Source organism: Bos javanicus, chromosome 14 (assembly GCF_032452875.1).
Source record: "Bos javanicus breed banteng chromosome 14, ARS-OSU_banteng_1.0, whole genome shotgun sequence".
Classification (NCBI taxonomy): domain Eukaryota; kingdom Metazoa; phylum Chordata; class Mammalia; order Artiodactyla; family Bovidae; genus Bos; species Bos javanicus.
Genome location: NC_083881.1, coordinates 8337251 through 8360864, shown reverse-complemented (window position 1 = coordinate 8360864; position 23614 = coordinate 8337251). Strand labels below are relative to the sequence as shown.

The window sequence follows — 23614 nt, the reverse complement described above, 5'->3', positions numbered from 1 at the left end:
TTCACATGTTTTGTGTTTTTCCTTTGGAGGATTGGATAGCTTTAGTCAAAGCAGCTGCTGCAGCTGCAGCCAAGAATAAAACAGGGAACAAACCTCGAACCAGCGCTAACAGCAATAAAGATAAAGAGAAAGATGAAAGAAAATGGTTTAAAGTACCTTCAAAAAAGGAAGAAACTTCAACTTCTATAACCACACCAGAAGTTGAGAAGAAGGAAGATCTGCCTACATCTAGTGAAACTTTTGGTACAAAATATGTTTTTATGTTCACTCCCCATGGCAGTGGTAAACTCACATAGTGAATTTTCAGATCTTTTGGCTACCTGTAGTTTGAACATACAGTTGAATTATTGGGCTTTTTTCCCTAGCATCATAATGACGGTTAACTTTTCTATCAGCTCTGAAGGTTAATGGTCTAATACGGGTACTTGACAATGGATACCCTCAGTATTCTGAAATAGAAATGAGTTGTGATTTTGAAATTTAACTTCTTGGTAGTGGGTATTGAGATTCTTTTTGTGTGGGATTTTTTGTTTTCTTTAACTTTTAAAATGCTTTTGCATGTATTTCAATATATAATACAGAAAAAGCAGTAAGTCATTCCCGAAGCACAACTGCCTTTAGTAGTTAGTTGTTTTTTGTTTTTTTTTTTCCCCTAATACATTTGTCTGGAGAAATTTGTGTCTTTTAAAGTTCTGTGTCTAAGCACTAGATTAAAAACACTTAAGTGCAAAGCTTATCTTAGTGTTTTGCTACTTAAAATAATTCATGTGTTTTAACTTTGGATTCTAGATAAACTCTCATATATGTATTCTATTAAAAGTAGGACTTCATGTAGAGAACGTTCCAAAGATGGTCTTTCCACAGCCAGAGAGCACATTAACAAACAAGAGGAAAAATAATCAAGGCAACTCATTTCAGGCAAAGAGAGCTCGGCTTAACAAGATTACTGGTAAACTACAATGATTCTTTTTGTGGGGGGGAATGGAGGGTTTGATTTTATAGTAGTTTGTTTTTAATAAAGGAAAATATATCTTTTGGTTTAATATAGCTAACTGATTAATAAGAAAAACAGTTGCTTTGTTTCTTTAAGGTCATCACCTTTGGACACCATGGGTTTTTTCTCTCGTGAAATGGAAACAGTATCACCTGTCTTCTGCCTACCTCACAGGGATGTTGTGAGGATGCACGGGGTCATATATTGTAAAATTCCATAGTTTTAAAATCACTTTGGTGGCAGGATTAGTTCTATAAAAATTGAATCATCTGCTTTTGTCAACTTGTGGAGACATACTGTCCAAGGTTCTAAATATTATACAAACATTCTTATTCTTGACTGGTCTCATTAGGGATCATCGGAAAGAAAAGTACTGACTTGAATTCAGCTCCTGAATCTGTTAATTCCCAATATAAAAATACTTCTGTAACTTTTTAAAATTTCTATCCTGACCTTCAGGTTGGTCTCTAGAATTTGGGCTTATTTCTCTCTGCCGTGTTGTAGTTTAGGAAGTAGAATACTAGAATGATGAAAAACACAGGAAATTCCAGCCTGGTTAGTGTTCACAGAAGAAGGGACCAGTCATATTTAAGTCCCACACTTCCAAGGCCTAATGATTCTAATCTTTAAAAGAGATTGTTAATATATTTAATTTTCTGCGTGTTCTATTATAAAGTGTTAGTGGCTCAGTCATATCTGATTCTTTGTGACCCCATGGACTGTGGCTCGCCAGGCTCGTCTGTCCATGAAATCCTCCAGGCAAGAATACTGGAGTGGGTAGCCGTTCCCTTCTCTAGGAGATCTTCCCAATCCAGGGGGTCAAACTGGGGTCCCCCACATTGTAGGCAGATTCTTTACTGCCAGAGGCACCAGGGAAGCACATATATTATGAAGGGGCTGCTAAAATATTTTAATTAATAATCAGTCACATGCTCTTAATTTTAAGGATAATGATTTTAGTCCCTTTGGCCTAATGAAGCTATGTAAATCTTCGTTGACATTCTTTTAAATAATTTGAAAAAGTTGGTTTCATCATCAGATCCAAGAATAAATGTAAATTAAACATTTTGACCATTATCTAAAGAGTGTAAGCCCACTCATCTAAGTAATTATAATTGGTTTCAACAGGTGAGAGTATTTAATCTTTCCATTTGTTAATATTACTTTTGTGCCTTTCTCTGATAAGGGATATATTTGGCCCCAGGACAGGAAATATTTCAAATCAATCTACCCATTCCCATTCCACCTTTTCCTTAGAAACTATTAATGTTGGAGAAAGCTAATGAATGTTATTCTAGTGATTATTATGCTGGCAGCTTGAGACCCCAGTTTTGTCTTAGAATAATGGGACCCAGAGCTGTGTCCTGTGGGATAGTACTTCTCACTGCTGTTGATACCCAGATTGAAACGCCTTATTGGGAGAGCCAAGATCAAGGAAGATGGAAGTGACATTGATGGCTCAGCTGTCAGCTTACCAGCATCGTGTTTTTCCCTAAAATCTGGATACTTTTAGTTTCAGTCAGTATACACTTAACATGTGTATTTACTAAGAAATTCAAGTTCACTGTTTAAAGAAGTAAAGTAAGAAAGCAGCTTAATTCACAGTGATGCAGTATCTCCGATGGCCTTGAAAAGATAGTAGTGGGGGAACTTTTCACTTCCTCTTGGGAATCTTAAATCAACAGGTAATAGTTCTGGCAGCAGTAGAAAGGCATAAGTTTTACAAGTGTGAAGCTGTTCTGATCTTTTCCCTTTATTTAGTCAAGTTATGTGTTAATTTAATAATTTTTCATCTCAGTCTACTTCTGATTTCATGTTACAACTGTATCATGCAAAAAGATAATAGATGTTTTAAGATTGTTTCTGATGATTGAGACGCAGGCTTGCCTCTGTACAGTAAATTTTGTTTGTAGACCATAAAAGAGAGATGAGAACTAATAGGAAGTAGCAGTTTTGTTATGGAATTATGGTATATTTTAAATTTATCAAGCTCACTTATATGTGTCTTTTTGTCCATCTACTGATGAGAGAAATAGCCGGGTAACATGGCAGCATCTCAGACTGCTCTATTTCCCTACCACACTTTTTAATTTATTTTTTAAGTAGTTCTTACAGCAAATAAGTGAACCAGCTGCTGGATAAATTTAGTTCATGTATTTATTCACTCTCTGTTTCTTAACCATATATACACCCTACAGAGATTCCAAATCTGATTTCTATATAGGGAATGGTATAGGATGGCTTCAAAATTTTTAAATAAGTAGACATGGAAATTATTGTTGCAGAGAGTATGTGTGTTTGTGTGTGTATGTGTATATATATTCTTCCAGAATCTTAGTTTTCATTATGTCATAAACTTATTGATAATTACATACTTTGTGCATGCTGATTTAGAAAAAACAATGTTACAAAGATGCTCAGGAGTTTATACTTTGGGACAGAATTGCAAGCGAACTGCAAGCAAATTTGAGTAGATTTTAAAATACATATTGGTAGAGAGTAAAAGAAGAAACATTAGCAGTTGGTGCGTGGCATGTGTGTAATAGTTCTAGGAGTTTCTAGACCTTAAGCCAGTTTAGATACATTTGTACAGCTTAAGAAATGTAAAATATAATTTTAAAATTCAGAGGTTTGAATTGGCCGGTAATGTTATTGATAATAATATTCAGGATGTTTGATTCTTAATCTCAACAATAATATTGTATTTTGGAATCCCTGACCGAAAAGCAGAGCGTGAATTTAACTGCTCTGTTCTTTCTTTCCTCCCCGTTACCATTCTAAGATGCTTTGTCTCTGTTCTGTTGGTTCCTATTGGCAGTGAGAGACCAACTGTGTACTTTAGAGCTGAAGTAGGATATTGAGAAAGTATCACTTTGTAGATGGGACTCATAAAAATCTGTATTCTACTTCTACCTGATAAATAATTTCTTGAAACTGCATAATGCATTCTGTTAAGATATTTACTCTATGCTAAGCTAAGTCGCTTCAGTCATGTCCGACTCTGTGGGACCCATAGACGGCAGCCCACCAGGCTTCCCGTCCCTGGGATTCTCCAGGCATAGATATCTTATTTGGATGATGACTTGTTAGTAATATATTGATAATTAATACATATTTGCAAATAACTAAAAATCAATTCTGTTTTTTATTTCCCTCCAATTCGTGTCATTTTGGAAGGTTATTGCATTTCTCCCCAGAATGTTAGTTGGTCATGATGACAGACTTTAGACTGCTTCTTAAGGCAGCAGTAGTCAGCGTCTTCCTCAAGGGCATTTAAAAGTTTCTTGTCCCTTGTGTATATTTGATAACTCTTGTATAAGATGGTTTGCATGTAAAGTATGAAAGCCTTTTTACTGATCATATTTGAAGCTTTTGAATTAATTGGCTACCAAGTATTACATCTTCTAACCTAATTTTAAGTAGTTTTTATTAAATGCCCCATTGCTTTTATAAGAACATTACAAAGCTTTATTTTCCTTTCACAAACCATTAAGTGAGAATTGCTTTTAATTATTTGGGTCTGTAATATCCAAATGTAAATTCAGTTAGTAAGACTAAATTATTTTGTTTCTTTTAAACTTCTAGTACTTAAGTTTTAATTTTAGTTTGTGATCTATTTTATCTATTATGTGATTTGAAAGTATTTCCACCACCTTTATGAAGGGAAAAAAAAAATATATAGTCAGTAGATTGAATAGCAAATATTTGTTCTCCTTGAATACCCATAGAAGTAGGGCCTCTACTCAATTCCCTACAAAAGAAGAAGCTAATTTTCCTAATTATTTTTTGTTTTACTTTCAGTAGTAGTTAATGTAAAAAATATTAGCTAGAGAAGAAATACCCAGTGAATGCAGTTTTGTTAAATAAATTCTGTGCTTACATCTTTTTTAGTCATCTAAAAATGTGTTCAGAAGTTACTTTAATACAGATAGAATTGAATTTATGATATATAAGCTATTTTTATGAAACTACTTATACATTGAGTCTTTTTCCCTTCATTTGAATATACACTTAAAACTGTATGGGACTTGAACAATATGGATTATGTCAAACTGCACCAATAGCAGTTTTAATACCAGTCATTGCTGTATCAAAATCATTATTTTATATTCAGCGTTTCCTATTTTGAATTACAATTCTGAGTGATAGATATTCGGCTTCATTATCTAACAATAGAAAGGTGCTTTTTGCCTGATTGAACACTTGATTCTACTATTACCTTGAGAATGCAATTTTAATATTTGAATTTCTACCTACATTACTTAACATCTTAGAGATTGTTACCTGAAAGAGTCAAGGGGCGTTGGCACAGGGATAACTCAAAGTTATGTGGCATTTTGGGGCCCTTTTTTCCTCCTGTTAAAAATGGTATGCTGCTGCTGCTGCTAAGTCACTTCAGTCGTGTCCGACTCTGTGTGACCCCATAGACGGCAGCCCACCAGGCTCCCCTGTCCCTGGGATAGATAGCTTTAATACTACAAGTAGTATAATTGCTGAAGTAAATTTATTGTTAAGTTGTTGATTGTTAAACGTACTTCCTTTGAAGCCAGAGTTTTGTGTGCCTGACTTTTGAAGTGATGCAGAAATGGTTTTGGGTGACCTTTTACGTGTGTGGTGGCCATAACAAATAAACGTGTACAAGGGTTATGTTAATAAATTTGCCTCCATTGAGGGCACCTATCTGGTGTTTACCAAAGACTCTTGACTGAGTAAATGCCTTTAATTTCTAAATTAAAGCCAGGTTTTAGTGTCTCTTAATGTTAACTATACTCTGGATAAATATTCTGTCTTCTAAAATTGAAAATTAAAGGTATACATGGGAAAAAACTGGAACTCCCAGTTTATTTCATCAATTGTATAATGAGGCTATCATATGAAGTCCAAATGTAGGCAGGATCTATACTCTTTTTCCATTAACATAAAAGGAATCCATCCATGTTCTCACCACTTTTGTAAGTGATCGGGTACAACTGGGTATAGAAACATACTTGTGAAGCTTAGGTTAAAGAATCCAAGTGAAATAAAAAATTGGGAGTATATAAAAAGCTAATAATATAACAACAACAATCATTTTATATTCTAGATGTTTGAAAGGATTTCTTAATCTTAATATTACTTCCATATCTTATTTCAGTTGTATGGACAAAGCCTAAGGTATTAATGATTTAAGCAGTCTTAGATTTTTGGATATTAATCCATAGAAATTTAAATTTGTACAGAATAAATGTGTATGTGTGTGATTTTTTTTTTAAAGGATATTTTAAGGTAACTTTTATTTTGAAGACTGTTATGTTAGCTACTCTCAAGTTCTGATTTAGCCCTTTGAGTCATTATTAAAGATGTTTGTCTATTTGACAACCGTCTGAGAGTATACTTCCTATAAAAAAAGTATAGGGGATTCAGCGGCTAAAATTTTGGAGAATTCATGTGAAAGCCAATATCTTTTCTAATAAGCAATTTCTGTACGATTTTCCTCAAGGTTTGTTGGCATCCAAAGCTGTTGGGGTGGATGGTGCTGAAAAAAAGGAAGACTACAATGAAACGGCTCCAATGCTGGAGCAGGTATGAAACGGTAGCATTTGATTGTTTTCAAGGTTCCCCGCTGGAGTTATCACGGAGCTATAGTATCCACATAATTGAAATCACCCTTTTGATCAGATATGGGGATAGGAAAATAATGGGTGATACATTTTTAACTCTGCCTTCTCCAGGGTATGCAGATAAACTACATACTTAGTGTTTATTTTCAGTAGGCTAGCATTAAAGCCTTTGTCTCCCAATGGTGAAAAGCCAGGAGACGGGCCTCCCAGGGTGCATACAGGCTTCCAGCTGGATCACCTTTGACTAGCTTACGAAAAGACCCTTACACAAATACTTTTCATTTGTGAGTTAAAACAGGGTTTTTTGACATCTTATAAAGCTTCTTTTGTAAGAAGTTTCTTTTATATTGTAACAATTGGTGTTGTTAGACTGACTATGTGTTTTATGAATTGATCAATGAGCCATACATTTTTGCTAGGATGTATATTTTAATAACTACAAAAATAATTTAAAAAGCTATTAAGGGTCTGTCTTTAAACCACCTAATAGAGGAATTTGAAAATGAAGGTTGCAGTTGCTAGATTTTGCCTTGGCTACCTTCAGATTCCCACAATACCTGTATATAATGGACTGTGCATGCTTTTCCATTCTCTAAGGGCTTACCTTTTGGGGCACTGTAAGACTATAAGAACACAGTAATAGCCATAACTGGATTTCCTTGGTTCTCCTGTTTTAAAATCTGAGCCTTAATGTAGTTTTACTATATCCTTTTTGTATTATTTTAATTTTCTTTATTAGTAGCCTAATAAAGAAGACTTTAAAATGAGTACCTTTTGGTCTTCTCCATATGCGTTTTAAAAAACAGTCCAAATTTAATTGATATTGTATTGAGTTTTTCAGGGTTATTTTAGGCCTGATTTGATAATAGTGCATTGTTTGGTGCCTCCATTAATGTTGTATTAAATCAGTGATCTTTTAAATTGATTAATATGTCAGTGAATCATGCCTTCTGATTTTCTGTGGTCATCAAACGGTTAAGTCTTTGCCGTTATTGTCAGCATATCAACCAAATTTTAAATGACTTTTTTTTACTGTGTATTATTATATTCAGCGTCCCAGATATAACAATATTTTGTATTTTCACCACTGTTTATGGTATTCTCAGAATGCAATAAGTCAGGGACTTGGGTAATAAAATGTTTCTGGAAAATTCATTACAATGTCAATCTTTCATTATGCACAATCCTACTGAGATGAATGTGATTGTGAAAATTATTATGTGTGGAAGTTAGTGTAGAGGGCAGTGCCCTTTTCAGAGACAAGTATAGAAAACAACATTTTGAAACTGAGCTTAAAAAGGAGAAAAATTGAGTAACTCGGCTGTTTTTATTCACATAATTAAGAAAATTTTGAGAGTCCTTGCCAGTTTTGTAACAAAGAGACCAGCGATTAATAATGAAAATTTTGTAAATTATTTTAGATTTTTAAGAACATAATACTGTTGCCCCCTTTTTTGTCATTCAGGATGATTTCAATGTGAACTGTTTTGTAACCAAACTCTTAATTCTTATACTGTTTGCCCTGCTTCAGAGTTAAAAAGCCGAGTTATAAAATTCTTAATTACATCTCAGTTGGTATGACTTGAAGAAGAGGTATTGTCACTAACCTATGTTGCCCTAATGAGTAAAATAATTTCACTCACGACATAGATTTATAACAGGCCTAAGGCCCAAACTTACTGTGCTAAGGAATTTATTTATTTACTTTAAGAAAGTTCAAACTCTGTGGTCTTGAACCCCAGTTCTCAGATTATTAATTATAGATTACTTAATTGTATTAGGGAATTGTTATGTTATATTTTACTTTTGGATAAAACCTGCATTAGATGCATAATTCAGTAAGTTTTAAAGAATGTTAATTTGTCCTTGTTTAGAAGTTAAGCACCTTATCAAGATATTAATTTAAGTATTAAAATCTTGTTTTATAACTTTGTAACTTGAGAGTAATGGATGCTGTAGTGATGTCTCACATATGTGAAGATGAACAATAAAATTGTTTATTTACAAGTAATGGCTCTAATTACTTTTCTGGCAACACTTTTTATAATAAGCTTAGGAATCCTTTCTATATATGGAGTTTTTTTTTTCAAGTGATGAATCTACACTTATACACATGTGTAATGAGTAAATTCAAGAATATAAATGATGACAGTTGAGTAAATGAGATGCTTGACACCCACCTTTTAATGTGGTATGTCTAACATGCCATCTGTAGCACAGTCAAAGGTGCCCTGCTTAATACCAGATATTCGCTGTTTTTCTACCAAAAATGAACGCCTTGGATTTTCAGGGAACAGAAAGCTATTTGGTTCCCAGACAGTGACCTTTCATATTCCAGAAAACTGCAGCCTGCAGACCTGTTAGTCATCCCTCACAAAAGATAGGGAAGTAAAAAAGGTTTCTTGGGGACCAGCATGTTGTTCATAGAGCTAGCAGTTTGATTCTTTATAGAGGCCTATCTTAGTATAGGGTTTTTTTGTTGTTTTTTTTTTTAAGTGTATCTCATACTTTGCTCTCAGATACATATGTCAAAAAGAGAGACAGTATAGGCATTCCAACACCGTAGAGGGCAAGTCCATCTGACGTGGCTGTTCTCTGTAGTCTTTGGACACATTCACGTATAATTTTACAAATGTAGGACATTTTACTGCCAAATGAATTAAGGTATTCTTTATGAAAGAACTGACAAAGTTCTAATTTTTTTTTAAAAGTATCAGTTGGCAGGAAGAAGGTAAAAACTCTCATCTAAGAATGCGACGTATTTTGTTTTTAAATCCAATGTTTTTAACTTACACTTGGTTTTACTCCTTGTTTTTTTTTTTTTTCTGTTGTTGCTTGTTTTGTATTGTTTTTTAGTCTTTTAACTCTCTATTGCTGGTGGCTTCGATTTCATGATGCATTATGCTTATGAAACTCTAGCTTTCAGCACTAAAATGAGTTAAAGATAATGTTTCGTTAATTTGGTCATTGTTTTCCTGTTGAGATCTTTCTTTAAAGGGAAATTGTCTACTTAAACCTCTGCATTGAACTCAAAGACAGTATTATTTTTTTTTAATCTGAAAATCAGAAGCTTACATGTATTCCTTTAATGCTCTAAAACAGAAATTTATTTACCTAATTATTATTGTCATTGGTAATTATGATTTCCAAAGAGGTATGTTTTAACTTAACACCAAACATATTTGTCCAGTAAGGTAACATTTTATATTCTGAGAATATTATAAATAATACATTAAAAACAAACCCCAGTTTAGACAGGTCGACAGCATCCCTTTAAAGACAGCCTATTCAACTTTTAGTTAATAATTTGTGGGGTTCTTTTTGGTTTTTCATTTGTAATAGAAATGTTATATGTTGCTTAACAATGTTTTTGGATACTAAAGTTGCTTAACAATCAAAAATAGAAAACAAGAACAAAAATGAAGAAACCAAAATAAAAATATCAATTTTTTATTATTTATTCAGGCGATTTCACCTAAACCTCAAAGTCAGAAAAAAAATGAAGCTGACATTAGCAGTTCTGCCAACACTCAGAAACCTGCACTGTTATCCTCAACTTTGTCTTCAGGGAAGGCTCGCAGCAAGAAATGCAAACATGAATCTGGAGATTCTTCTGGGTGTATAAAACCCCCTAAATCACCACTTTCCCCAGAATTAATACAAGTCGAGGATTTGACGCTTGTATCTCAGCTTTCTTCTTCAATGATAAATAAAACTAGTGAGCACAGATTTTTAAAAAATAGTTACTTATCCTATAAGATACATTAAAAACAGTTTGGTTGTAGTTATATTGTATTTTTATGAAGTTGCATTTTAAAAATTCAAACTTAAGTGGATATGACAGGGAAGGCTTGAAACTCTCTCAGGGGCAAAATCCATATACATTTCTGACTGATGTATTGTACAGAGGGACAGTGACTATACTACTGGTTAAGAAACGTCAGCATTTAGTAACCATAATTCCACTGTAGTTTGACTCTCCTCAACTAATGATCCAACACAGTTAGAGGCCTGATTCATTACAAAAAAAAAAAATTATGGGATACAGAAAGACCCATGGTGGATATGTGGATATTTTCCTGAACTCCTAAGACTACTCTTACGGATCAATTTAGTCATTGTTCCCACTTGTCTATACCCCACCCCCAATACATTTTATTCAGTTCTTCTAAGATTTAGAGCACAGACTTCAGATTAATTTTACTAATGAAAGAAGAAAACTGCTTCCTTGATCTTATTTTTAAAGATTTTACTGTTTCAATACCGCTAATCTTTGAAGCATTTATTTAGTCTTTTAAACATAACCTTTCAACATGGGTTTGGATATATTTAAGATAAGACTTGTGTTGACCCTATGTTTCTCATATTTTAGTATTCTAAGTTAGAGATAATGAAAAATAATTACCTAAATTCACTGGGTAAAAGATAATTTTGTTGTTTGTAACAGCAAATGAATTAGTAACCTGATTATTAAATGAATATGACAGTTTTCCCTATGAACTCCTCCATATCATATCTTCTACAGCAACTAAAAATGGTGGCATTGAGAAGACTTCTATCAGTCAAATATGTTAAATTTCTCTTCCATTCAATTGCTGTATTTTTTTGCTCAACTGTATTTTTCATTTTTCGATTAGGTTTTGGTACTTTTTTGTTTTGATTTGGTTCTGTTTAATAAATGAAAGGATGGGAACAGAAAAACTCAGTTGTTTCATTCTAAGCTTTACTTCTTTATGGCATTTATCATTAAATAATGTCATTAGTAGTCACTAAAATGTCAGATGACATTGATATGTATTTTATTTTGAATTGTTTTATATTTTAGTATTATAAACACAATGAATTTTATCCTTTTCTTTCAGTTATCACCATGTCTTTTTCATTTTGATTTTTGTAAAAGTACTTTTAAATACCCAAAGCATCAACTTTTTTAGACCTCGCTTATTTTCTCCTTCTAAATTAACATAAATATATTGGCTTATGTAGTCCTGCCTGTTCTAAATAATCAAAATGTTTATGTGCTGTGTAGAAAGAAAATGAAAGATCATAAAGAATTTCTAAGCTTTTGTGTAATATATAGCTAGAAGATGCTCAAGTGACTCAGTGAGTTAGTTTTTCCAAACAAAACAAAAAACACATGAGGGTAAGAACTGTCATATTTTTTAAAAATTCTCATTTTTTGCCCATAGTGAGTACTTAAAGTTATTTGTGTTCAGTTTATTTTTTTTTTTTAATGAATCAGGCCCAAACATATGTTTACAAAAATCCATTTGGGGGAATGAGGGTGGGATAAAATTATTTACATTAGTTTTACTTTAGCAAGTAAAGCACTAACTCTACAATGCATGTCAGAATTTTGTTACCTATGCCCCTGTCTTTTTTTTCCCTTAGAGATTCTAGATTTGTAATATAGCAAAAGGAATATATATATATATATATATATTTTTTTTTTTTTTTAAGAAATCTTTGGCTATACAGAGATAATTTTCCCAAAGGAAGAATGGCAACTAACAACGATCTGCAATTAGAGAATAAACTGTAGTCTTTTCCATGGGAAACTACCTGAAGTGAATGTTCCATGTTATTTTCTTTTGGTTCTAGTAGGCTTTAGATTTGAAAAGTTTTGATTAACCCTTGTGAATGAGGGCAGCTTTTGCCTTTGATTCCTTTTGGAACATGTGCTGTTCCTTGTGGATACCTTAACAACATCAGAGGGCAGAATTTGAATCATTTTTCCCGTTTTTTCTCCTTAAATATGATAAGATGATCCCGGCATGTATCTGCTTCGTGAACATTGAAGATCTTTTTCTAGGTCCTCCACAGCCTGTGAACCCCCCTAGACCTTTCAAGCATAGTGAGCGGAGAAGAAGATCGCAGCGTTTAGCCACCTTGCCCATGCCTGATGATTCTGTAGAAAAGGTTTCTCCTCCCTCTCCAGCCACTGATGGGAAAGTATTCTCCATCAGTTCTCAAAATCAGCAAGAGTCTTCAGGACCAGAGGGTAATGTATATTGATTTCCTATAGATCCAAACATAAAAGAAGACAAAGAAAACGCTTAAGAGAGAAAGATTATTAAAATATTAAGAGATTTCTGCTTTTTTCCTTCTTAAGATCTCTGGACTTTGTAGATAAGCACTTCATTTGATTCTACAAATGTTCGTTCAGTGCCTTCTTTGTTGATTGCCAGGCACTGTTTAACTTATGTAGCATTTTAATCCACACTGATATTAACTGAGACAGTGTACCTCTGTTAACATATTGCGTTCTTTATTCTGTGTAGTACCTGACGTTGCACATTTGTCATTGGGACCCTGTCTCCCTCTTGACTTAAGTCGTGGTTCGGAAGTCACAACACCGCTAGCCCCAGATCCCTCTTATCATAATGAATGCCTCAGAGCAGAAAAGGAAGATACACAGATGCTTACAAATCTTTCTTCCAAAGCAGTGACTGACGCAAGAGGAGCTCCAGCAGCCTCAGGTAAAAGAGATTCATTTTTACAAAGTTAGCTAGGCTTGCATTTATATGGTAAAACCAGTTTCATGTATAAATTACATTTTTTAATATGTTGTTCCTCTTCATAAATGTTTTATGTAACAGCTGTGGAAGATGGGGCTTAAAGTCATTTTGTGTGACCATTTTCTACCATTTTTCCTGGACATAATTGTTATTTTGTCACTTTACTTGCTTCTCCCTACTTTTTTCTTATATCCCGTTTCTACTAAGTAGGAATTACTAGAGTTAAATATAATCACAGAAGTTCTTGGTTTTGAAGCCAGAAAATACTTAACAGGATCAGTACTTTATAGGTTTAAGAAGTGTAATAGAATTAGAGAAACACTTGGCATAAGTTACTGAATGTTGTTAAGTCGCTACGTCGTGTCCAACTCTTTATGACCCTATGGACTGCAGCACTCCAGTCTTCCCTGTCCTTCACCATCTCCTGGAGTTTGCTGAAATTCCTGTCCATTGAGTCGGTGATACCATCCACCCGTCTCATCCTCTGTCGCCTCCTTCTCCTCCTGCCTTCAATCTCTCCCAGCATTGGGGTCTTTTCCAGTGTTTGTAATAGAACTTAATGTTTAAGAAACACTTAGCTTAAGTTAATGATATACCTTTAACTTAAATATAGATCCATATTTTGGAGCAGAATCTCCCAAATTTAACCATAATTGATTATAATGTTATTTTGGGAGTTTCATGTGTAAAACCAACCATACTCTATAAGACATTTTTTGATTATTTTATGATACTTGTTGTAATAATTTGAAACCTTTCTGAGGTGTCTTATCAAATTGGTGTTTTAATGTGACAGAATATTAATTTGTATTTCCATTATATGTTTACATCCTTTTATTTGGAATTTTATAGGATTTTAACCTCAAGCATAGAGTATGTGCAATTCAAAAATAAAGGCAAATACTAATACCTTTCCACTAAGTTACTAATTTAGAATTAGATGGATGAAGGAGATCTGAACTGAGTCAGTTCTGAAATGGGAAAAAAACATAAAACTGTTTTTGATTTGCAGCCAAAGAGCATTGGGGATAATTGATTTTAATAGCGTCTTCTCTGAAGTCATTTTATCAAATCTTTGGGTGAAGCATAGAGCTTGCTCTTTTCTGGTGGCCGTTGGTGGATATTAAAATAAAATGAAGTAACTTAAAGAAACATGCTTTTTACATTACTGCTGTTACCTTCTTATTCCTTCTTTGAAAGTAAAAATGTAACTAACAGTAAGTATACAGTGTTCTACAAGTCCATTAATAAAAAAAGATTAAAGTTATTTTATATGCAATAGTGTTTCCATATCTTGATTTTTTAAAAAACTGATGCCCAAATTTGGAGATATGTAGGCTTTGAAACATTTTTTGTCATTTCCCAAATCTTATCCATTGTCTTTGGACACTTTCTAAAAGCCCCTTCCATCTGTGGATAATTGATTTTTCTTTCCCCTGTTTTCACAAGAGTTCTGAATTACCCTTAACCTTTAAGATACTTTTCCTCAAGAAGTAAAGTTCTTAAGAGTGCCTTGACGATATGGAATTTGTTGCTGTACTGAATATATAAAAATATGTTCAAGTTAAAATATATATTCATTGGGGAGATTATTTATAGTTGTGCATTTGAAAATATTTGTATTTTGGTTTATATATGTATTTTTTTCTAATAGTAACAAGACTGAAAGATAGACCAGTGTAAATAGTATGTTATAACTAAGTTATGCTAGCTGGATGATGTATCCTAAAATGTCAAAGTAGTGATTGTGCATGGAAATCCGTGATTCCAGTGATTTTGTGTTTAATCAGAGTGCTAGCCTAGTGTTGTTATTGTTGTTTCCAGAATTTCTAGCATATTTGTGGAGATACAGTTAATTATCATTGAAGTGTGGTTCTTGTTTCTCGTAATGGTTAAGATGCACTGGGGTACAGGGAAGGCATGATTTTTTTTTCCCCATTTAAGTGTTAGAAATAACTATTTGAGAAAGTCCAAGTAGCAAGGTAGTGTTTTGGGAAAGTGAAAGGTAGAGAGGAGTTGGTTTTATAATGTGATGAATTTGTAAATTCATTGAAGAGTGACGACCATTTTAAGTATGGTGATGACTGGCAACTTTAATTGCTCAAATCAAGGAAATGTATGGTTTTAAATGTTAATTAACTGAAAATCTTGTTTATTAGGGTTGAACACAGTCACAACATATTTGAATGCATTTGAATGTGGGCTTGGGAGGGATTGTTTCTCTTAACCTCTTTTAATTTTTTATTTTTTGAGGGAAATAATAGAATTCAAGTTGTGTTCTGATCGGACACCTTTTAATTAAAACTTGGTGAACCTGTCTGACTTGCATGGAAATTCTCAGTGGTCTGCGTGCTTTTTTTCTCTTGACATTTTTGTTAGCTACTCTAGAAAATGGTTTGCAGTGTTTGTAGGCCTTCTCTCTGTACTCCGAGTTTTCTTCCATCTGAAGTCAAAGTACCAAGAGTTTTTGTTTTGTTTCATCTTTTTTTTTTTAATGTTTACTTGGCTCATTTCCATCTTAATTATAAAAGTAAGTTTTGTTACTGTTGAATTTTAAAACTTCTGTAGAAAACATTATTTCCCAGAGCTTGTATCAAAGACATTTTTGGGGGTGTTTTTTTCAAATTGAAATTCTTGAAGTATTTAGAATGACTGAGGGAGGATATTAGTCCTTAACTGTGGAATAGTTTAACAGAGTTTTAGTTTTTCTTGTGGGAGATTATGTTCTCACTGCTGAGTTTAGCAGTCAAGATAAAGAACTGATAATACTATGCAGATTATACAGTTATTATATACACCTATTCTCAATAGGTTAACACTTGCTTTTAGTTATTTTTCTAGTAGAGATAATGAACTTGCACTAATCCTCTACGTTCTTCTACTGGGAAGCATGCGTGCAATATGACTAAACAAGATTAAGAATACATTGCTGCCCACATTACAACAAAAACAGTCATTGGTGCCCTTGTAAAACTTGGTGCCGTTGTTTTTATTTTATTTTCAGAATGCTTTATCTAACAGAGTCCATCAGTTTTAGGTAAGGATAGAGTCTTAATTCTATTATTATTAGTTCTGTTGCTAACTGGGAATGTTGGCTGGTTTTCTTATTTATCTCCTGGATGTCTGTATGACAATTACTGAATTACTCTAACCTCTTGTATTCTTGCCTGGAGAATCCCATGGATGGAAGAGCCTGGTGGGCTACAGTCCACGGGGTCGCAAAGAGTCGGACACGACTGAGCGACTTCACTTCACTTCTTTAAGGAGTTTAAATCTGGAAGCTCAATGTATGAAAGGATGGGCCAACAATCAGACTGACTTGTGGCTGAGTCGCCTGTGCCCGGTGCTGTGCAGGCATCTTAAATGTTTGGTGGTTAGTCCATCATCTTACACCAACTTTACATTTATTTTTTGAAAGCCTTTTTGTTTTAGAGTGGCTTTCAATTTTTTTTTTTTCCAGAATTGTACAAAACCAAACCAAACCACAACCAGAGACTCCTTAATCTACTTCCACCCCCACACCAAATGTTCATGGTTTATTCAAAGCCTGGGGTTTCCATGGAGAGTCTCAGGGATAGCCTCTTTTTTTATTGCCAGAAAAATCAGATATTTAACACACTGAAGAAACCATCTGCATTATGGGGCTTTCCGTGACATGAAAGCAGATATGGCTCAGAGATCTGTCTCTCTTGCTTTAATATGAATAGCTCCATTTGTTTTTTTTTATTTTTTAATTTTTATTATTTTTTAAAATTTAAATTTATTTATTTTAATTAAAGGCTAATTACTTTACAATATTGTATTGGTTTTGCCATACATCAACATGAATCTGCCATGGGTATACACATGTTCCCAATCCTGAACCCCCCTCCCACCTCCCTCCCCATACCATCCCTCTGGGTCATCCCAGTGCACCAGCTCCATTTGTTTTTTATCGTGTTTTTTGTTTGGCCAGGGCTAGGGGGTGGGGTTGTAATATATATTGTCCATTACATAGTATTTTGTTTGAAAAAGGTCTGTTGATTAAATTTAGTTACAAATCACTATTCTTTTAACTAATAACCTAGTACTTTGGTTCCCAAATTCTGGTGCATGGTGAAATAAAGACAATGTAGAGAATGTCTCGTAAAATGACATTTGTTCTTTTGTGGAATTCTTAAATAGATCTATTTTTAAATCTATTTGTGCATGAATGTTTTTAAAAGTCCTGTCATTATTGCCTATAGGAATATTTACTTTAATATCCTTGTTTAAATGTTGACAAGCTTTTCTCAGTTCCCTAGTTTTACTTTTGAAATTTAATAGTTAAGAAATATAGAAACCAACATATTGTTGAAATGCAGTTTTCCTCCAATTAAAAAAAAAAGAAATATAAAGGTTTGGGACCCGCCAGAACATGTGAAAACAGTCTAGAGCGGATCCTCCTGAAAGCACTCTGATATTATAATTTCTGTATATGTTCTGCTATGCTGACCTGTGTTCCAGAGCTGAGGGTCAAGACCATGTTGTTTGTTTTCCAAGTGCCTGAGGGATCCCACACATTCCAGCCAGAAAAGGCGTCCCTGAAAGGCAGTTCTTTCATTTGAATCACCCCAGGTGCTTCCCAGGTGACTCAGTGGGTAAAGAACCTGCCTGCTACACAGGAGACGCAGGAGTCACAGGTTTGATTCCCGGGTCTGGAAGAACCCTTGGAGAAGGGTATGGCAATCCACTCCAGTATTCTTGCCTGGAGAAACCCATGGACAAAAAGGCACCTGGAGGTCTGTGTCCATAGGGCTGCAGAGAGTTGACATGATGAGTGACTGAGCACCCAGGCACAACATGCGGGTGGCGCTAGTGGCAGAGAACCCGCCTGCCAGTGCAGGAGACATAAGAGACGCAGGTTTGATCCCTGGGTCAGGAAGATCCCCTGGAGTAGGAAACGCCAGCCCACTCCAGTATTCCTCTCTGGAGAATTCCATGGACAGAGGAGCCTGCGTGCTACTGTCTATGGGGTCGCAAAGAGTCAGACGTGACTGAAGTGGCTTAGCTTGCACGCAGGGGATTCTGGACGTTTTCCACCTTTCACACTGGAGACTCAGTGCTCCCAGAGATTAGGGCCCTTCGGGGGCAAAAATCATGGTCAAGGGCTGCTTCTGGTGTATCTCTACCATCACTTAAGATTTAGAATGCAAATCTCTTATTGTTTCTGTCGTAAATGCCTTGTCATTGTCAAGAATGCCGCATTAAATTTTTGAAAATGTCATGGTATGCAGTCATTGTTAGTAAGCAGTGATTAGTGAAAGGAAATGAGGCATTTGTTCAACAGTCTTGATAATAAGGAAGTTTAATCTCATTTCTCTTTGATGTTCTTTTCATTTTTTGGTCATAAGAAATCTTTTTATCAGGGAGATTACCAATATTTTTATTGAATTTGAATAAATTATTAACCTCATTAACATTTAGTTCAAGCTGAGTGGTATTTTTATATTTTTGTTGTGTTTTATTTAATTGATGTAAATTATTTGCAGTAAGGTGAATCAAATGCTAACATTTTTGATACTTTATTGGAGTGATTTAAAAGTCAAAGAACTCATAAATGGTGATATTAGAGCATAATTTAATAGACTGAAATTGTATTTAAGTGTGCTAGAGTCTTTTTCTTAGATTAACCCTAGACACAGATAAGATATTAGCATTGGGAATAGCTGAATATGAGTTGAGAAGCTTGGTTTAGTGTGTCTAAACAGCAACACAGTTATTGAGGTGTACTATTGGTTTAAGAATGTATTTTGGACTATTGGATAATAATACCTAAGTGCCATTAAGTTGAATATTTTTTATGTGTTAATAAGCCTTTATATCTTACATTTGGATAAAGACCAAAAATGATTTATAGAATAATTCTGTTTTGGCTTTTCTCATTACCTCATAACACATTCAATGGAGTTCAGAGGTATTCCATTTGTTCTAGGCAACAGAGGTTAAATATTAGTTTAAAAAATTTATGCAGATTGTTGAAAACCAGTATAATTTAATATGAAATTTGATATTTCATTTGGATGACAGGAATAGCATTTTGTCATAATTGTCACAGGAGCAGAAATGTTACATGGACCTACTGCTGGAGTGCATTCCAACATCTCCTGGGTTGCCAAAGGCTGTGGTGCCAGAGTTGAACTGATGGCCTAGTGCATTCACCCTAACATTTTTTTATGTTTAGACCCACATTTATGCTATTTTTAGAAATGGTGCACTCTCAAATTACTCCACCATAAAGGAGAAAAGTTAAAAAAACCACTCATTATTTATCAGACACTAATCATTTTATATATTTTGACTCACGTAGTGCTGATAACAGCAGTAGGTAGATACTCTTGTTCCTATTTGGCAGATAAGGAAACTGAAGCACAGAGAGATTAAATGATTTCCTCGAGACTGTGCAGCTAATAGATGGTGGAACTAGGAATCTAATCTGAATAGTGTGAAGGACCAAACATCATCCTTATTTCTTTGAAGTAAGAAATGCCACTTCTTTGTTACTAGTTGAGGCAATAATGTAGACCTTTATGGGAAAAGAGTCTTGGGTAGAGTTTTGTGAGCAATTGTAATTTAAAACATTGTCTCATACTCTTAACCTTTTCTGACTAAACTTAAATATTTTTCCCCTAAACCTGCAGGAATATCGAAAATGGAAAAAAAAGTGAAATTGGAAGAAAAAAGCTCAACTGCATTTGGTATGAACAGAAAGTAATCTTTAAGCAAAAGACTGTAGATGGCTTGGCAGTGGGAGGACGTAGTCTATCCCTTACTTTTTACCTGTTAGTGCTCCTGTAGGTGTAAGTGATCCTCTGTTTTAGTGTTTATTAGTTTATTCACCTCCAAATATGTTGTTTCCTAATACATGTCTTGTAGTAGTATGTGTATTTTTTGTCAAGGAACCTTAAGGCTTTCTCTGAGAACTTGATGTTTTTGAACATCTTTGAAATTATGACTGTTTAAAAATATGGTGCCATTTAATATTGTTGATCCTTAGAGAATGGATGGTAAAATAAAATAGCCTTTTTTCCCCAGCCTTTTTTCTTTTTTTTTTTACTTTCTTTATAAAAAGATACTAAATTTTCTGCTGTCTTTTCTGTCTTCTGTGCTGTCATGACTATAAGTTTTGGAATAATGGATAACAGTCTTAAATATTCTACAAATTAGCTCCCTGGAGCTTGAGTTACTCAAAGTTGGTTCAGTGTGGTTGATAAGCTGTGGGCTAAACCTTTCTGAGTTGGACAATAGTTGAATATGTGTGATGAGTTAGTTTTAAATAAAGTATTCTAGGATACTGTTTTAACATCTGTACATTTTCTTTAAAGTGCATATGATTGGGAAAAAAGAAATATTTTAAAATTTTTAAGAAAAAAATTAGTTTAATGAGTTAAATTTTTACTTCTTTGTGCTTTTTATCTTCATTCTTATATACGTGGAAACTATTGAAAGACTGAAGGAATTATTTGTGGATTTGACTTAGTTTTTTTTAATATTTTTCCCAAAGAAAAAAGTTCAAGTCTTTTTAATCTTCTAATACATTTTCTTGTTAAATTTTGTATGGAAATGCTGAGTCTCCTCGGTCAAGTTTTTCTTAAATTGTGGAGTATATTTCTTGCCACATCAGGAAACTGAGTTACATTACTCATTTAAGAATTTTAACTACTGTCTGTGTTAACTTTAAGGTGTCAGGAGTTGGGATTTCTCAACACTGCTAATGAAGATTCCCTCTTATAGCCCAGTAAGCTAATCAGGAGTTCCAGACTCATGACAGGAACAGTTTAATTGAATCCATCCACTCTGGGCAGGTGACTGGAATAGCTGATTAAACCATAAATGCTGCTTTTAGGTTAACCCAAGGGAACAACTCGGGATCAGTCGTGATTACTAACTGACTCACTTTTTGTCATTTAGGTAAGAGAAAAGAAAAGGATAAAGAAAGAAAAGAGAAGAGGGACAAAGATCACTACAAACCAAAGCAGAAGAAGAAGAAGAAAAAGAAAAAGAAATCTAAGCAGCATGGTAAGTACAGTCCTTCCTCAGTATCTGGGGTATTAGTTCCCGGCAGTTACCAAAATCCACAGATGCTCCAGTTTCTTGTATCAAATGGCATGGTATAGTCAGCCTTTGATACTTGTGGGCTCTGCATAGATCTGTGGAAATAAAAACTGATCTGCAGTTGGCTAAATCCACAGTTGCAAAACCTGTGGATACAGAAGGCTGCCTGTATGCTAAAATGGTGATTCCCATTTTTTAATATCTAAGGTTCTTTTAGCTATCCTCTTTTACAAAGTGGAGGTAGGATAGTATTCCCATGTTCTTGAGAGCTGAGCAGTTCGTCTAGTAACCTTCCTTTATCTTGCCTGTTTAGCTACAGTCAGTAAGTTAAGTGGTCTGTAAATTAGTCCTTGCAATGACTAGAGTCTTTCATTGCCAGCGTTATGGTGGACTAGGTACCCTGAACAAGGACCCCTCTGTGTACTGTGAAGGAATTTCTGTCAATCTCGAATTTAAAGTCCTTTGAATTAGCTTTCCAGAAGTGAGAGAAAATAATTTTAGAAAAGCTTGGAGAAAAAACAAATGATTTTTCTAACGATAGCTTGTCACTAAATAGTCATTAAAGCAAAAATCATTCTTAGAGATAGGAAGTTACCATAATAAATAGTCATTAAAGCAAAAATCATTCTTAGAGATAGGAGGTTACCATATAGTGATAAAGGTTGAGTTCACTTTACATCTTTCTAAGTTTTATCACTGAATAACATCATCATATCTTTCTTAGTGATTAATAAATTCACAAAACCCAGAAGTGTCTGTAAGGATAAGAAAGATGGTAGCTGCATAGTTGATCCAACAGACCTGTCCAGGACACTGAACTCAGCAGCTGCAGAGTAGACAGCTTTTTCAAATAGACTCAGACATTTATTAAAATGGACCATGGGATGCAACTTTAAGCAAACCTCAACATATTTTAAGGGTTTTCCTGGTGGCTCGGACAGTGAAGAGTCTCCCTGTAATGCAGCAGACCCAGGTTTGATCCCTGGGTTGGGAAGATCCCCTGGAGAAGGGAATGGCTGCCAACTCCAGTATTATTGCCTGTAGAGTTATCTTAAAATCACTATTGAGAAGACAAAAAGCCCCATATGTTTAGAAATCAAGCAGAATATTTTTAAATAATTCATGGATGAAAGACAATGCCAAAGGGAAAATAAGATGTTAAGAACCTGGCAGGTGATGAAAATATTATACATGTAACTTGAAAATGTAGTTAAGATTGCACTTGTGAGAAGAATATTGCCATACATGCTTACAAAAGAAAAGAAGGCTCAAAGTCAACTAAGCCTCCAGCTTAAGAGGTTAGAAAAGATTAAGCCCAGAAAAAGTAGAAGTGAACATGAATGATAAACATATGAACAGAAATTAAGGAACTAAAAAAAAAAGTAGCAAAAAATGAAAAATGCCAAAATTAAATGATGACACCTAATTTTAGACTTCTGGCCCCTAGAACTGAGAGAATAAACTTCTGTTGTTTCTGTCCACCAGTTTTGTGGTAATTTGTTGGGGGCAGCTCTGGGAAACTCATACAACTCCAAATTCAGTTTGTTACTATTGTTGTTTAGGCGCTCGGTTGTATCCAACTCTCTTGGGACCCCATGCATGGACTGTAGCCCACCAAGCTCCTCTGTCCATAGGATTTCCCAGGCAAGAATATTGGAGTGGGTTGCCATTTCTTCCTTTAGGAGGTCTTCCCGATCCAGGGATTGAACCCAGGTCTTCTGCATTGGCAAGTGGGTTCTTTACCGCTGAACCACCTGGGAAGCCCCAAAATTTATTTTAATTGGTTTAAATAGCTTTGCTCTCAAAATCAGAAGAGAACAGTATGGGAAAGGGCAGTCACAGGCTGTTCTTATTTGTGGACAAAGAGGCAAAACACAGGGAATTAAATCTAGCAGGATGTTTAAAAATAGGACCATATAGGATTGGAATGCAAAGTTGGTTTGACATTAGAAAATGAATTAATGAAATTCACCACAGTAACATAGTTTCAATAAATGTAGAAAAACCATTTGATGAATTCCTGTGTACTTATATTAAAAAAAAAAAAAACTTTGAATAGCAGAGTGTAAAACTTTACTTAAAAACATAAAGAAAGCCTAAATAATGGGGAAATGATTCATATTCATGGGGTAGTAGATTACTGTTGAAAAGGTGCCGCTTGAAATAAATCTATAGATTCATTGCTGATTCTGAACTTAACATGGAAGAGTAAAGAGCCAAGAATGAGATAGTCACTCTTGAAGAAGAATAAGGAGAGTTACTATTCAGTTATCAAAGCCGGGAGGTATTTTGAAGGAATAGAATACGTTAAGAACAGAATAATCCAAAGCAGATCATACATATTTCAAAACTTAGTTTATTCAAAGCTGACATCTTAGTTTGGTAGGTAAGTAATTGGTATTAGAATAATTTATAATGCATATAGTGAC

General features: G+C 34.4%; 1 protein-coding gene across 11 annotated transcripts in view; it reads left to right on the top strand.

Moving 5' to 3' along the window:
* PHF20L1 (PHD finger protein 20 like 1) overlaps positions 1-23614 on the top strand; it is a 79948-nt gene that overhangs the window by 26867 nt on the left and 29467 nt on the right. For 7 of the 11 annotated variants that reach the window (XM_061438556.1, XM_061438550.1, XM_061438555.1 and 4 more), the window contains 8 exons: positions 30-243; positions 821-949; positions 6474-6556; positions 10060-10312; positions 12407-12595; positions 12876-13073; positions 19772-19828; positions 21042-21149. In XM_061438556.1, coding sequence (XP_061294540.1) covers positions 30-243; positions 821-949; positions 6474-6556; positions 10060-10312; positions 12407-12595; positions 12876-13073; positions 19772-19828; positions 21042-21149 — 1231 coding nt within the window. The remainder of the gene's footprint in view (positions 1-29; positions 244-820; positions 950-6473; positions 6557-10059; positions 10313-12406; positions 12596-12875; positions 13074-19771; positions 19829-21041; positions 21150-23614) is intronic. The other 4 variants (XM_061438558.1, XM_061438557.1, XM_061438553.1 and 1 more) reach the window with 1 other exon arrangement.